The 14,943-nt window shown below is 39.6% G+C and overlaps 2 protein-coding genes across 3 annotated transcripts; both read left to right on the top strand.

The window, feature by feature from the left end:
* The first annotated feature begins 36 nt into the window (after positions 1–36).
* Positions 37–10,508, top strand: aup1 (AUP1 lipid droplet regulating VLDL assembly factor). Of its 2 annotated transcripts, none has more exons than XM_036568608.1 (12): positions 37–290; positions 1,589–1,726; positions 2,361–2,511; positions 3,090–3,280; positions 4,605–4,677; positions 5,429–5,502; positions 5,877–5,943; positions 6,619–6,688; positions 6,908–7,051; positions 7,296–7,447; positions 8,570–8,658; positions 10,045–10,508. In XM_036568608.1, the coding sequence occupies exons 1-12, from the start codon at positions 250–252 to the stop codon at positions 10,082–10,084; spliced, it is 1,230 nt and encodes a 409-aa protein (XP_036424501.1). In that variant the 5' UTR covers positions 37–249; the 3' UTR covers positions 10,085–10,508. The 2 variants fall into 2 exon arrangements, with proteins under 2 accessions (XP_036424501.1, XP_036424500.1); XM_036568607.1 differs by having other exon boundaries at positions 38–290; positions 6,583–6,688.
* Positions 10,509–11,082: 574 nt separating this feature from the next.
* On the top strand, positions 11,083–13,831 carry tubb4b (tubulin, beta 4B class IVb). The gene is made up of 4 exons (XM_036568606.1): positions 11,083–11,259; positions 12,090–12,198; positions 12,311–12,421; positions 12,639–13,831. The coding sequence occupies exons 1-4, from the start codon at positions 11,203–11,205 to the stop codon at positions 13,697–13,699; spliced, it is 1,338 nt and encodes a 445-aa protein (XP_036424499.1). The 5' UTR covers positions 11,083–11,202; the 3' UTR covers positions 13,700–13,831.
* The last annotated feature ends 1,112 nt before the right edge of the window (positions 13,832–14,943 follow it).

The raw sequence follows: 14,943 nt of genomic DNA, 5'->3' as shown, positions 1-14,943 counted from the left end.
ATTTCTCCCGCAGTGGCTGAAACCGGAGTTGGTTATGCAGAGCTGGTCCCACGTCCGTGTAAAGGGCAAACCTACATCGGTAGCTTTCTGAAAATCAAGATTTCAATATGGCGACGGAGGTATTGCAGATAAATAATACAAGCTAACAAGCTAGCGAAACAATCTAACAACAAGTTTTAGCACCTTGTAGAATAGTATGCAGGAAACTAACTGGCCCATAGTGACAGAAGCGTACAGAAAACTTGCATAATGGAAACACGGGGCATAGAGCAGATGTTTGACTTCCAGCGGTAAGATTCACTTTTACCATCAGCGCTAATTTTGCTATTAGTTAGGTTAACTAGCTAGCTTGTCTCAGTCAGTGAGCTAGTTAACCTAGTAACTTAGTGGATTAGAGGAGACTGAGCGATGACAGCAAGCCGGCTAGGCGTATATTCCACTTAACCTGTTGTTACTGTGTCTTGTTTACATACTGGCTAAATCTAAGGCCAACAAAACACCTCATGGGTAACCACAGCGGTCATTTTGGTTCTGTCAGTTTGCACATTAACAGATGTAGCTTAGCTAACTACCTAGCAAGCGAACCTAGCTCAGGTTCCCTCATTTCGAAACTAGCTAACCTAACGTACCAGTTTAAAGATTCCCTGGCTAGTAGCTATTCATCACAAAATTTATCTGAATAACGTTTGTCAGCTAGGTTAACTAGTAAGTTACCTATTAAGAAATATCAAGAGAATGCTTTTCAATTCAGGGGGGCATTATTATTCTTAAACGTCTTAAACATGTTGCCTGCTTAGTAAACTGTACAGGTTTGCTAGCCATGTTAGCTAGCTAACTAGCTATGTGGCAGTGCTGGATATGCTTAAACCTTTAGTTTAAACCCTCGCAGCACACAATTACATCGATCTCTTCATTGCCTACTTATTATTAAAGCTGGCTTCCACCTAGCTAGCTAACCATGTGTTTTTCCGTACTGACTTCTGGTTGAGTGTCCTATTTGGCCAAAGCTTTTATTGCCAGTTAACAATATAGTAATAAGCGATGTAAGTAGTTGTTTCATATTGCTGCATAGTCTCTGCTCAGTTAAACGTCAGCAGCACAATGACGGGGTTTAATAACGACCTGAGTTAATAATAAGCTATCCGGTACAGGTTCTGTTTGTACTGTTTTATGAAATCAGTCCAGTTCAGGGATGGGATTATTTGCAGGGGCCTCCTTCTGGGACAAAAAAAATCTGGTACACTCTGGCCAGGCATGTATGTGTTCTGTTACTGCAGCCTGTATGACAGTATTCTTAGTATACAGATAGTGTGTCATTTAAGAACCAGCTTGACCAACAACACAGCCAGAACAAGAACTGTTCTATGGACACAGCACGAAAGACAGACTATAAAATATCTGCATGTCAGTTACTGTCAGAAAGACAGTAACTGACATGCAGCGAATCTTTTAGTTTCACATTCTTTTTCAGCTGTCATTTGTAATTATAACTCTTATAGTCACAAGTGAGCTATGTTCTCCATAAAGAGATGTAACTATAAAAATCAGTTCCATTTTAGTTCATGACTGAAGTGTTCTATATTTGCAGGTTGCCAAGTGACGGTCTGATCCTGCTGCTGCTGCTGCTGTATTCCCCAGTAGGCCTTTGTTTGATGTTGCTACGAATATTTATTGGTGTCCATGTGTTTCTAGTGAGCTGTGCACTTCCAGACAGTTTTATAAGAAGGTAAGTAGAGAAGTATACACATTTTTTTAACAAAGACAATTAAAAGTAATGATTAAAGACCATAAACCTCTGAGGCTTAGTGTCTTAGTGCAAGTACAGTCAGAATCTAGAAAGGAGGCAAGGAGACAGGTGACAAATTGTCTTGGTAAGGTGTTGCACCTGAATAGCTTCAGTGCACTGGTATAGTTTCTACGTGAAGACCATAGCATATGATGTACATAATGTTAATGGTGGGATGTTAGCTGCTTAATTGCATCATGCAATGCACCTGTCTGCAAGCATCTGCACTCATTATGTTTCTCCATGCATTGATTTGAGTTTTTCCTTTAAATTGTATGTGTATTCAGCTTTATTGTAGGTCCAGTATGGTTATTTATTCGTGTTTAGAACTGGGTTTTGGCAAGTATTTCATTACACAAAATCAGTCTACAGGGAGGTCTATGTGGTACATAAAAAATATTTTTTTATTATTTCTTTTAGCATCAAGAGTTAAGATGTATAGGAGCATGTGCTTTTACAGGAATTATGTTTATATTATGGCACACCACAGTTGTACTTCAATAATATTTTGAATATCATGACAATATTGAATGCTAACTTACCTGAGTGGCTTGTGTCTTTCCTTCTGTTTCAGATTCATCGTACGAGTCATGTGCTCTGTACTAGGTCTGCATATAAGACAGAACAGCCCTCGCTTAAGAGACAAAAGTGTCAAGTTGTATGTCTGCAATCATGTCACTCAGTTCGACCACAACATTATTAACCTCCTTACCTCCTGCAACACTGTGAGTGTACTCTGTGTATGTGTGTGTGCATGTGCCTGCATCCGTAGGTGTGTGCACGTGTGCGCTGGTATATCTACAGCGATGATTTGTTAACATAATAGAATCTTTCTTTTCAGTTGCTGTTGTGCTTCCTTGTCTTTTGAGTTTGTGTCAAGGCAGTATTGATTTACTCAATTGTTGTCATCACAATGAGGCCCATTAGTCACTTTGCAGCTGTGGTGACTTAATGTTAGGCTAGTGTCCAATGACTTTGAGTCGTTTTTTTTTTTTCTGCATATCAGAGAGTTTACTTGACTAGTATGGAAGAGACTGCAAAATAGTTACATTTACAATTAGCATTACTTTTTAATGTTATGCTAACGATTACCAAATCTATTAACTGGAGATAAAAAATGGTTTAAAAAACTAAGCCATTCTCAAAATTCCTGAGTGATTATCAATGGGCAAAATGTATGCTCTGACTTGCATTTCCCAACCTTTATCAAAGCTCTTGGGCCATTTATGTGATGAATAGAAGTCTGAAATAATGCTTCATTGAAAAGAACTCTGTCCTAAGTCTTCTAATTCTTGTTTTCCAGCCATTGCTGGAAGGCTCTTCAGGGTTTGTGTGTTGGGCACGGGGCTTTATGGAGCTGGGTACTGTGGCAGGGAGCAGAACAGAGCTAGCAGAGACCCTGCATGGGTACTGCTCAGCTCCTGGAGCACTGCCTTTATTGCTCTTCCCAGAGGAGGACACCACTAACGGCCGTGCAGGCCTCCTCAAGTTTAGGTAAGTGACATTGTTGATGATGATCACTGCATCTGTTCTTCATAAGAAAATATTTTAGAAATTGATATTAAAGAAATTGATATGAAATTTTGGAAAATTGAATCGAAAAAAGTAGCGTTATTGAGTCAGGAGAAAAAAAAAATAAAATATGGTGTGCTGCTGTGAGTCACTATGTAAAGCCTGAAACAGTCATTGAAAAGTCAAAGGTGCCAGGTCAGATTTAACAGGAGTTTTAATATGTCTTAATATAACATGAAAAGGCTCAAAAAGAAAGGTGTGACTCGATATTTTGGTCTCAAATATAAGATCAGCATAATACTGATGGAAAATATGATCACAGTTGTGAAAAATTCACTTATATTCTCAGAAGATCATCAAATTCATCTACTCAGGGAAGGAGTTCGAAGCGCAAATGCTCTTCCTCATGTTGCATGCAGTTATACTATTCCACCAGAGAGGTCTCCAAATATTACATAGTGTAAAAATAAGTGATTGCAAAAATAGGTTAAGATGGAACAGAAGGAAAAATCAAAAGCAGATTATGCTGTTACAGTTTCTATGCAGATTATGCAGTTACTATAAACTCATTGTTGTTTATAGGCTCTGAGTAATTTGTCTTTAGGATATGTGAAGTTGTTCTGTCTTCTTAAAGTACTGATGTACTCAGAAAATTTACCATGATAACATTATCATGATAATAATACAGTATTGTCACATTGCCCACCCTTGCTCTCTAGTATCGTAATTATACATAGTGGCAAGCAGTATAGTTTTTATCAAAGAGCTTGTAATGGCCAAGTTTTGATTTGCTGCATTAAGGTTGTCTCTGTGTTCTGAGCTTTAGTAAGCCCAGTATGGCTGCTCAGTTTGACCATGCTTAGGTAAGGTCCGTCGTGTAAGAGCTTAGGTGATTAGGTGCCGAGCTGTCCTAGGACAACTGCCAGGTCCTTGCTAAGCTGCCCCAAAGCAGCTCACATCCGCCTGACCACCAGTTAATCACACAGTGTGAAGCTGTGACTGGACAGTAACACAAGTTTGCTCACTGCAGTTGCTGCAAGTGCAAAGCCATTGAGCATGTCTTGGCCCCTCCTCTTTCTCAGAATGCTTTTTCTTGGTACTGTAACATGACACAGATCATGTTAGATTCATGGAATATCTGATTATTTAGGCAAACCAATGCCTGAAAAATGGGATTAGAAGTTTGTGAAGTATGAACATTAATATAATGTTACAAAGAAGTTGAGGTTTTGAACACTGCAGTTGTACATATTAAATAGAACAAGTACTCTCTCTCTTTCTCTCCCTCTCCATCCCCCCACCCCAGCTCCTGGCCTTTCTCTGTGGCAGACTCTGTTCAGCCTGTGGCCTTGACGGTGAAGAGGCCTCTCTTATCTGTGGTAATTGTCAACATTATTAGTGGCTTTTAACATAATTTTTGTATTCCAAAAGTATTAGCCCATTAACTGTTAACTATTAATTAGTATTAACTGTTGTGAAAACTACAGGTTTCAAACTTTAAACAAACCTCATTAATTAAATACACTTATAGGAAAAGGAAAATCATGTCAGTATCATTTTGGTCATTCCTTCATAGTGAAATTGTCAAAGTGTATCTGGCCTTACTATCTTACATTGATCTTTGTGCTACAAGATACAGGCGTTGCATTAGCTCATAGGGCTCCCAGAAACGAACGCTTTCAATCCTTTTGCTCCCCACAGCGTTTACACAGAGGGCCCTTTCTCTAAGCGCCTACCTCATTAGGAGGATATTTATAGAAGCCTACAGAGACAGTTGATAATAAGTGTCACACAGTGTAGTGCTGTGAGAGTTGGTGAAGGTCATCAGATCAGATGGTGAATACTTTGCCCTTTGGTTTTTCCACAGCGTCAAATTTTCACTTTGGGCCAGTTTTATACCCCATGATGCCATTTAGTGATCACTGCTCTTTCTGAAGCCAGGCATCATTAGGGCAGTGTTAACTGGCAGGTGGAATATACACTATGATTCAGCTTGATACAGCTTCACTGGAGCAACACATTGATCAGTTGCACAGCGACAGCAGTCAGGGGAAGGGCAGAGACCTCCAGCTGTGTGACACTAATAAAACAACATCCCTTGATGCCTGTTTTTATTTTCTTTCCTTTTAGAATGTACCAGAGTCTTCATGGCTAACAGAATTGCTGTGGACGTTTTTTGTCCCGTTCACAGTGTATCAAGTAAGGTACTACATATTACTTACTATTTCTATTACTACTGGTAGTATTTCAGTGCTGCTTTTCAAACTAACTGATTTGTTTACACACCTGTTTACTGCATTTATATTGCATTTCTTCTATTTTGTAAGAAAATTTAACTGTTTCATTTTGTTACATTATATAATTTATTAATGCATACTTTTGTGTACTTAATGCCTTATTTCTTTAAACTAAGCAAATAAAACCTCATTCATGTTTTAATAATTACGTTGAGGACCTTCAATTCCATTGTAAGGGATTGAGCAAAAATCTTAAATTCCTTGACATAATATGTAAAAGTTAAATTGAGCCTTTTCCCCCCGCTCTTCTCTTCCCTCTGACCCTCTTTAAATACCATCAGATGGCTTCTTCCAATACATAGGCAAGATGGAGAATCACATCAAGAATTTGCCAACAGAGTCCAAGAGGTATGGTGTTCACTTTGATATGCTTACTTATTTAAAATGTAGTAGATAAGTAAATACATGAATAAGTAATTTGCTAGCTAGTCTCCCTAGAATCCCTAGTGAACAATGTTGTGTTTTTATGTTGAAAATCTAACTAAATATTTTTTGAGGGAAATTTAAGTTCTGAGTTTAGATTTTTTAAAAACGTCTCAGAACCAAATGTACAGCTGCTTCCGCAGCCCCCCAAAATCATATGTAACAGCTTTCTTGTGCTTAGTATCATTGCACTTAATGTAAATGCATAGAGCACTATTTTAGATCAACTGACCCCAAAAAGTTTCCAGAGCAAGAAATCCCAAGAATGAGGGCATTGAGATCATTCCAAATGAATTAGACCATAGCCATTCGGTCAATGTATAACTGTGTCAGAAGTGGTCATGTCTGAGACTGTGCACTGAGAGAATACCTTTTGAAAGTACCCTCAACCCCTGATCCCATCAAAACTCAAAGAAATAATTTTTCTTCTAAAAGCATTGTTAGTCTGTATGAAGTTGTTGAATAGTGTGTACTTTGTACTGTACAAACAGGTGCAGTACATCAATTGAAGGTTGACACAAATGGGAGTATCTCTGTGTTTGTTCTTGTTTTATCTGTATTCAGCTTCTAGCTACTGAGCTTGGTGTGGTCTCAACACAGATCACTAAGGCAGACAAAGCAGAGCACATCAAAAGGAAAAGGCATACAGTCCCACATACCACACACTCGAGTAAGTGCACTTTTGATAGTGGGAAACTGGACGCTGACCTGTGCTGTTCTTTAAAGGTTACAGATATGTTGAACGAAGATGATCCATTTACTTGTTAACTATAACAATACGTTAACTACTAACCCTCAAGTGAAAGTATGAAAGAAGAGTACACCCTCATATACACTAATTCTGCAGTGAAAAGCATTAATGATAAGGGTTTTTTATTTGCCTGCATAGATTTGGGTGCTAGACCTCGCACCGTGGCACAGGGTTTCCTAGGTTCAAGCCCAGGGGCAGAGAACCCTAGAGTGGTGCGTATGGCACAGCAGGTGAAGGAAGTGCTACCTGATATTCCCCTTAGTGTCATCACCAGAGACCTGTGTAAGTCATCTTTTGGTTTCTCTTACAGCACTTTTCTTGTACTAAACAAACAAAATAGCTCTAGTCTATACTCATCATGACACTTGTGTCTACCAATTCTCTTCATAAATTGTTTTTGTTTATAGTTGCTTATGATAATAAGTTGCTTATAAGTTTTTCTTTACATGTTTAGTGAAATCACCAAGTTCATATTAATCTCACATTTTCCTGCGCTATTGCATGATGGTCATTTATGTCCATATAGTGCAAACAAACTGTGTGGATGCAACAATTACCAATCTGCTGGAGAGCTCTGAGCAGTATCACACAGAGCCTGCAGAGGGTGCTACATCAGGTCCAGCCAGGCCTCAAATCTCCACAACCCCTTCTGTTGCTGCCTCCTCACCTACCATAAAAGTGAGAATAACCTTGCAAACTACATCCACACATCACTCTAAATAAATATTAGTCAGAAAATGTATTCATCATCAGTTAGTGCTGTACATATTGCTTTCTGCATATCAATTAGTCTTACTCAGATTCCTAGGTATTTACAACAACTTAAAGTTGCAGATGTATTGATTACGTTTAGGAAATTAAATATGAAATGCTGTATATTGTCAATGCATTGTTAATATTGCATGGACTATTCTGTGGTATTCGTTCAAAATGCAGTCCAAAAGTTAAAAAAAAAAAGTATTTAGACCATTATTTACAAGGATTATGTTACGATCTTTTTAACCTCAAAGCAATAATTTAGATAGTAATCATCTAAATATATACAAAAGCATTATTTATAGAGTCCTTTTTTATTGGGAGGTGTCTGTCCCAAACCCTAGAAGAAAGATTTATCATGAGTTTAATTTTTTTAGTGTATTTGGTGTCCCACGGTTTCTCGTCTTGAGTTTTAGTCCTTATGCAGAGCCTTATTTTAGCCACACTCCTGCATTTTAGAGCAGGAAATGAAACTGCATCCCTGTCCCTGATGGCCACATGGTTAACACTTAGATCCCATTGTTTTGTAGATCAGCGTGTAACATGAAAAAAATGTCCCTACTGAAACACAGCTGCAACTAAGTAAACTTTTTGTGTTTTAATCAAAGCATTATGATTTTATGTGTACAGCTTTTCAAAGCTGTGTTTGCTAGTCATGCACATTTTGAGTTATGCTCAAAATTAGCCAAAATCATCACTACCAAAAGAGTCACTACCAAAACATTTGGGAAAGTTTCAGTAGTGTTATGATTTTTTTGGTAGTGACTAAATGGAATGGTCAGTCATTTATTTTAATTAAGTGAAGATATAGGAACATTCAAAACAAAAGGATTTTAGCCCTTTGAACTAATGGAATGATTCGTATACAATGTATGTAGTGTATATAGTCATTTTGACTAATGAACAAGAAAAGTACTCTTGTGTGTTTTCCATGTATGAGCTGAGACCTAAATGTCTGCTGAATCAACATTTATGCTTGGTGTGCATGTTTGCCCATGTTTGGCAGGCAGTTTAGTTCATTTCTTTTGCTTATCCGATCTACAGCCAGCTGCCAAATCTTTTGGAAGATCGCCAGCAGACAGACACATGTCTCTACAGGAAAGAAAAGCGGCCTTGTATGAGTATGCAAGAAGGTGAGCCCTGAACATCTGATAGCAATGACAGCACGTAGTGTCATGAAAGTTCTCTTTTATAGCGCCCTGGTGTTCTCTGCCAGACCTAGCAAACCATAGAGAGAGTGACTGCACATTTTTAGTTCGGTAGCTGATGTCATTTACTGTCCTTATCGGACACTTAACATTGTAAAATAATTTGTTATCTGGGTTATATTAATGTTTATGGGATGCTTTTGCACCAGTTCAACAGAGCAAACATTACTAAGCTAGCATGCTGGAAGTCGCACTTTGGGTCAGCGATAACGATTGTGTAACTTAGCGTAGACCTGTTGGAGCTCTGCCAGTGTTTATTTACACAATGCAGTGAAATTAAACCGGATGAATAAGTGAGTTTGGCCTACAAGTCAGGTTACAGCATTCAAGCTGTTAACCATAGAAAGGTCAGACGCTTAGTGGACATGTGGACCATTTTTTTCAGCAAACCAACAACAATCCAAAAAAGCAAACTAACTGAAAAAACACAAGTACACTACTAACAACAACTATTGTTCTCCAAAAGATGGTGTTAACATTAACAGATTAAAAGTGTGGAAATCTACAGCAGAAAAAATATACCCACTGTCTTTAACAGGGAAAGTATAATATTAAAAAAAACTTTTTAAAGTCTTTCAGCTTGGTAATCCCACTGATGATCATGAGTATGGATGCTGTTCTTTTGTTAAGACCACTGTTTCATAAGATTTGATAACTTCCTGGGAGTCATGATCTAGGAGGCAAGCATGAGCACATTCTCAGCTATGCAGGTTGGCAGGTCACTTGTGAGCATTTATATTTACTGGAAAAGCAAGAGCGTCAGAGAGGAGGAGGGACAGAAATATCAAGATGGTTTTCCATCCACATTAAAAGAGGTGGTTCTTCAAGGGTTCGTTAGTAAAGGAAATAGTTCTATTTAGAACCATGAGTTGTATATGGAACCGTTTCATGCTTGCATTTGTTTTGCATGTTTTTGAACCCTTTTTGGTGCTATATAGAACAACTTTCAAAAAGGTTCTATACAAAACCGTATACAACACATTCTGCTTACATGTGAAGAACCATTTCACCGTGCAAAGAACCAGTTAGGCATGCAGATGGTTCTAAGTATTCGTGGTTCGATATAGGACCATTTCACTTTACTAAAGAAACCTTGAAGAATCATCTTTAAGAGTGTAGAAGTGACTTCTGTACAGCATCTATCACATTGCTTATATGATATGATCAAATATGCAAGGTGATTAGAAAAAGCTCAATCAGACAAAGATAAAATTGCTTAAGTTGTAGGAAGAGGGAAATGTATTAAATGACTGAAATGAATGTTATTCCTACCAGCTTCTCACCTTTTATGTTTTTCTTTGCGCCTTCTAGACGTTTTATTGAGAAACATGGACTGGAGGAAGACTCATGAGTTTGGACAAATCACCGTCCCAGGATGTGTTTACCGAGAGACAACTGACTTCACACACAATGTTACCCAAACAAGGAGAAGAGATTGTTGTGTTGACTTTACCTGAAATATTTGTGTTAACCAAACATACAGATTGAACTTCAGTGGATTTTTTTTAATCCTCTTGCATGGCAATCATGCATGTCTTTTTAATTATTTCTCTCTGCTACAGAAAAGCAAAAAGATTATTTTGGTAAACAATTTGTACTACACCCCAGTGACAGTGGAACATCTCATATTATTTTTATAAAGTTGAGAATTAGAAAGCAGGGGGTCAACATTGTGTGGTTCAAAATAAAACACAGTTTGAGGTTATGTTGTAAGGATATGTGTTGATTCAGTATCAGCTTTTAAAGACATTAAAGATCATTTATAAATGCAAAAAGTCTGTTTATTCTGTTGCTCATATAATGTATTATAATCTATGGATTGTACTAATATAAAGGCATTTTCTACTCAACTCTTACGATGAAACATTATGGGACTGCAAGCAAAACATGAGCCAGATGGACAGGCAGGTGACAAATGTTTGCAGTTGGTTTATGGATCTAATAATGGCATCTAATCACAAACCTAAAAGTTGGAACTGCATGTAGTTTCTTTATTTATCAATACAAATTTTGTCAGATGCTTTATTTGCACATTTTGTTGCAGGCTAAACTGACAGGCTGTACAATGTTGTAGCTGTAGTTTTCAACACGCAATATAAACATGAGCTGGGGGTGGGGGGTTCCAAAGAACCGTTACAGCGTGCTGAGTGAAAACGTACTCAGGTAAAGATAACGAAATGAAAAAATTTGAAACCTTATTGTGACGCCCTCCGCCAATCAGTGACGGCGTGTGCGTCTTCAGCCAATAGTCGTAAATTTTGTCAGGAGACTCCCGTCAAGTGTCCACCAATCAAATCGAAGAGGAGGCGGGTGCAAGACACGGAGCAACCAATGGGAGTTGAGCGTATCTAGGCGATGTCTCCAGACTGAATAAGTAGAAGTACTTCTCGAATTACTGTCTCATTGTCGCTGGACTGTGCCGGACGGGGTTCTTCTTTCAGTTATCTTGTTTGATCTACAGCAGGCAGAATGAGGGAGATCGTTCATTTGCAGGCAGGACAGTGCGGCAACCAAATTGGTGCCAAGGTAAGAAATAAAGGGCTTTTTTTCCTTTTACTTAATTCGGAGTGGCAGGCCTGGTAAAGCTGACTCGCTACTCTCTGAAGGCCTTGGTCTGTTTTAGCTGTTAGTGATTTACTGTTGGTTAGTCCGCGACGCCTTTATAAAGTTAACTTTTTTTCATCGATAATCGTTTGAGGGTTTTTTTGTGTCTTGTGAGCTGAAAAGTGGGTTTTATCGCCGTTGTACAAAATGCAACAAGTAGACAAAAACTTAAAAAAAAAAAAAAAAAACTCAGTTGCACGTCTGTTAGACCGTCGAAAAGACTCCGAACGTGTGTAAAGGCTTTCTTTGAGCCCCTTTTCGGTCTCCGGAAAGCGGATTGCTATGAATGAACTAATGGCGAAACAATGCAGTCTGCTGAAGGGTGTTGGCCCGACGCGCGCGCGCTGTCGTAACATGGCCGGTTGTATCTGGTTCAGCTCTTGGAAAAGGCGCTCAGCCGACAAGGCCAACACCCAGCTCTCTTTTTTTCATGGAATTGTTCGTGGCTTAAATACGGTGTTTCTGCCCGTTTAAATATACTGTTTTAGGGACGTCACTGACTGGATTTTGTCAAAGCCGGTCAGCGCCGGTCGTATAAAATGGCCTCATGACTTGGCAAACTCCATTTTGCCTCCGGTGTCATAGCTACCGTTATAAGTGGTGGCCTGATTAAGGGTTCTCGTTTTCTGAAACTGAGGTTTTAAATATGATTTCATTTCTATTCTTTTAATGATTTAGACTAAATAATGCATTTGTTGTTGTTGCCATGCACTCCTAACGTGGGCCCCATTCTCTCTTTTGTTCCCAATCAGTTCTGGGAAGTGATCAGTGACGAGCACGGTATTGACCCAACGGGCAGTTACCATGGCGACAGTGATCTTCAGCTGGACAGAATTAACGTGTACTACAATGAGGCCACAGGTGAGGCAAAAAAAGAGTTTGAGAAGGTGACCTCGATTTATATTTTAGTGTTGTGTAAGTGTTCTATACCTGTTCTTTTGCACTTCATGTTTTAATCCTCAATGTATTCCAGGTGGAAAGTATGTTCCTCGTGCTGTGCTGGTGGACTTGGAACCAGGTACCATGGACTCAGTGAGGTCTGGACCTTTTGGGCAGATCTTCAGACCTGACAACTTTGTTTTTGGTAATTTTTTTTTCCCTTCCATCCCATTTACAGTGGACTTTTTGCCCACTGCAGTGATGCAAAGTAATAAAATCTAATATGGTTGTCCATCTGTCTGCAGTGCCTTGCAGTCAAATTTACTCATTTGACTGCCAAGGTGCTAGTTTGGTTTGCATGTAATTTCCTCCTGATTCATGTCTGTAACTTTGCATATAATAAATGAATGCTTTTTCTGCAGGCCAGAGTGGTGCTGGTAACAACTGGGCCAAGGGCCACTATACAGAGGGAGCCGAGCTGGTGGACTCTGTTCTTGATGTGGTTCGCAAGGAGGCTGAAAGCTGCGACTGCCTGCAGGGCTTCCAGCTCACCCACTCCCTGGGTGGTGGCACCGGGTCCGGCATGGGCACCCTCCTCATCAGCAAGATCCGTGAGGAGTACCCTGACCGCATCATGAACACCTTCAGTGTTGTGCCGTCTCCCAAAGTCTCAGACACAGTGGTGGAACCCTACAACGCCACACTGTCAGTCCATCAATTGGTAGAAAACACAGATGAAACGTACTGCATCGACAATGAAGCGCTGTACGATATCTGCTTCCGCACACTCAAACTCACAACACCCACATATGGTGACCTCAACCATCTCGTCTCTGCTACCATGAGTGGCGTCACAACCTGCCTGAGGTTCCCTGGTCAGCTGAATGCTGACCTGCGCAAACTGGCTGTTAACATGGTGCCATTCCCCCGTCTGCACTTCTTCATGCCCGGCTTTGCCCCTCTCACCAGCAGGGGTAGCCAGCAGTACCGCGCCCTCACTGTTCCAGAGCTCACACAGCAGATGTTTGACGCCAAAAACATGATGGCTGCCTGCGATCCACGACATGGCCGTTACCTCACCGTTGCTGCCGTCTTCCGTGGCCGCATGTCCATGAAGGAGGTGGATGAGCAGATGCTGAATGTGCAGAACAAGAACAGCAGCTACTTTGTTGAGTGGATCCCAAACAATGTCAAGACTGCTGTCTGCGACATTCCACCCCGTGGCCTCAAGATGGCTGCCACCTTCATTGGCAACAGTACAGCCATCCAGGAGCTGTTCAAGCGCATCTCTGAGCAGTTCACAGCCATGTTCAGGCGCAAGGCTTTCCTGCACTGGTACACAGGAGAGGGCATGGATGAGATGGAGTTCACAGAAGCCGAGAGCAACATGAACGACCTGGTGTCCGAGTACCAGCAATACCAGGATGCCACCGCAGAAGAGGAAGGAGAGTTTGAGGAGGAGGGAGAGGAGGAGCTGGCTTAAGTTAATCTGTCAGTCATTTCTTTTTCCATGTTTTTCCTTTCAGAACTTTCCTTTTTGTCACTTTCTTACTGTGTTTGTCACTTGCATTCTGGGTTGTACCTTTACTACCAATAAAACATGCAGTTAATGACACCAGAGTTTTTCAGTGCTTTTTAATTTAAGTTCACCTCACCTTCAGTTACCTTTTAATCCAAAACAATTAGCAGGGTTTTTATGGACTCTTAATCTTAAGAGATTTTACAAAATTTAATGTCAATTTTTTTTAAACTGGTTGGATATTTAAATTCTAAGAAGAATGAAAATGATTCAAAGAGGTTGAAAATGGTACTTATGTATATTAATCTATTTGCAATAGTCCACCAACTAAAAATATCCAGCTAACCCCCAGTGGCCTTGTGGGCAGAAACTAGGGTAAAAGATTGCAGAAGTCCAGCAAAGAACAGGTGTAATTGGTAAAGCTGTATGGGAAAGATTGGAGTGTGTGTGTGTGTGGATAGGTTCTTAATAAACCCATATTGGCAGATCAATACAAGCCATAGTTAAGTCTGTGTACTATGCAGTGCAAATGTATTTTTCCACTCAAAAATATTAAAGGATTGAATTTGATTTTAAAACTCTTGTAGCAGAGAGTCAAGTGTCTCCATAACATCAGTGTATAAGTAAATTCAAGTATTTCATTCTCCAGCATCTTTACAGATACATTTAAATGCATGTAAGTCACCAGCTGAGAAAAATTTTGCTAAGTGGCAGCATATTGAGCATTGGAAAAAAAACAGTAATTAGAAAAACAGATGGCAATCTAACAGGTTTTGGGGAACTCTAAACTGAACCTGACAATTGTTTGCAGAGATACTGGAATTGAGGTGAGGGAAAATTAACTTGTTCAAGAACACACGCCTGTCTATGCACCCATCTGGCACATACTGAGCTTCATTTGTGTAGTGAGGTTGGCTTTGTGGTAGGGTGGCCTGGAATTTAAGCCTGGTTTATTGGATTAGCCGTGTTTATTGAAATTGTCTGGCTTTGCGAAATACCCCTTGAATTGAGTAAGAGCATGTTCTGGAATTGTCTTAAACAAGTCAGACTTGTTTATCCTTAGATTTGGATTGAAAGTTATATAAAGGGGATATTTGTATGTTCAGCCTCATACTAAATCCCACAGAAACGTCCACGTTTATACATGTTTACATTGCATACATCATATGGCAGCTTCTAGAAAAAAAAAACGACTCCTACTATAAACA

Source organism: Colossoma macropomum, unplaced genomic scaffold (assembly GCF_904425465.1).
Source record: "Colossoma macropomum unplaced genomic scaffold, Colossoma_macropomum, whole genome shotgun sequence".
Taxonomy (NCBI): Eukaryota; Metazoa; Chordata; class Actinopteri; order Characiformes; family Serrasalmidae; genus Colossoma; species Colossoma macropomum.
This window is presented reverse-complemented; position numbering and strand designations above follow the sequence as displayed.

Excerpts from the sequence above, each read along its gene's own strand:
- aup1 (XM_036568607.1), top strand. The coding sequence starts at position 250 with ATGGAAACACGGGGCATAGAGCAGATGTTTGACTTCCAGCG. Across the intron at positions 291-1,588 it reads CAGATGTTTGACTTCCAGCG|GTTGCCAAGTGACGGTCTGA; the intron begins GTAAGATTCACT and ends CTATATTTGCAG. Across the intron at positions 2,512-3,089 it reads TCCTTACCTCCTGCAACACT|CCATTGCTGGAAGGCTCTTC; the intron begins GTGAGTGTACTC and ends CTTGTTTTCCAG.
- tubb4b (XM_036568606.1), top strand. The coding sequence starts at position 11,203 with ATGAGGGAGATCGTTCATTTGCAGGCAGGACAGTGCGGCAACCAAATT. Across the intron at positions 11,260-12,089 it reads GCAACCAAATTGGTGCCAAG|TTCTGGGAAGTGATCAGTGA; the intron begins GTAAGAAATAAA and ends GTTCCCAATCAG. Across the intron at positions 12,422-12,638 it reads ACCTGACAACTTTGTTTTTG|GCCAGAGTGGTGCTGGTAAC; the intron begins GTAATTTTTTTT and ends CTTTTTCTGCAG.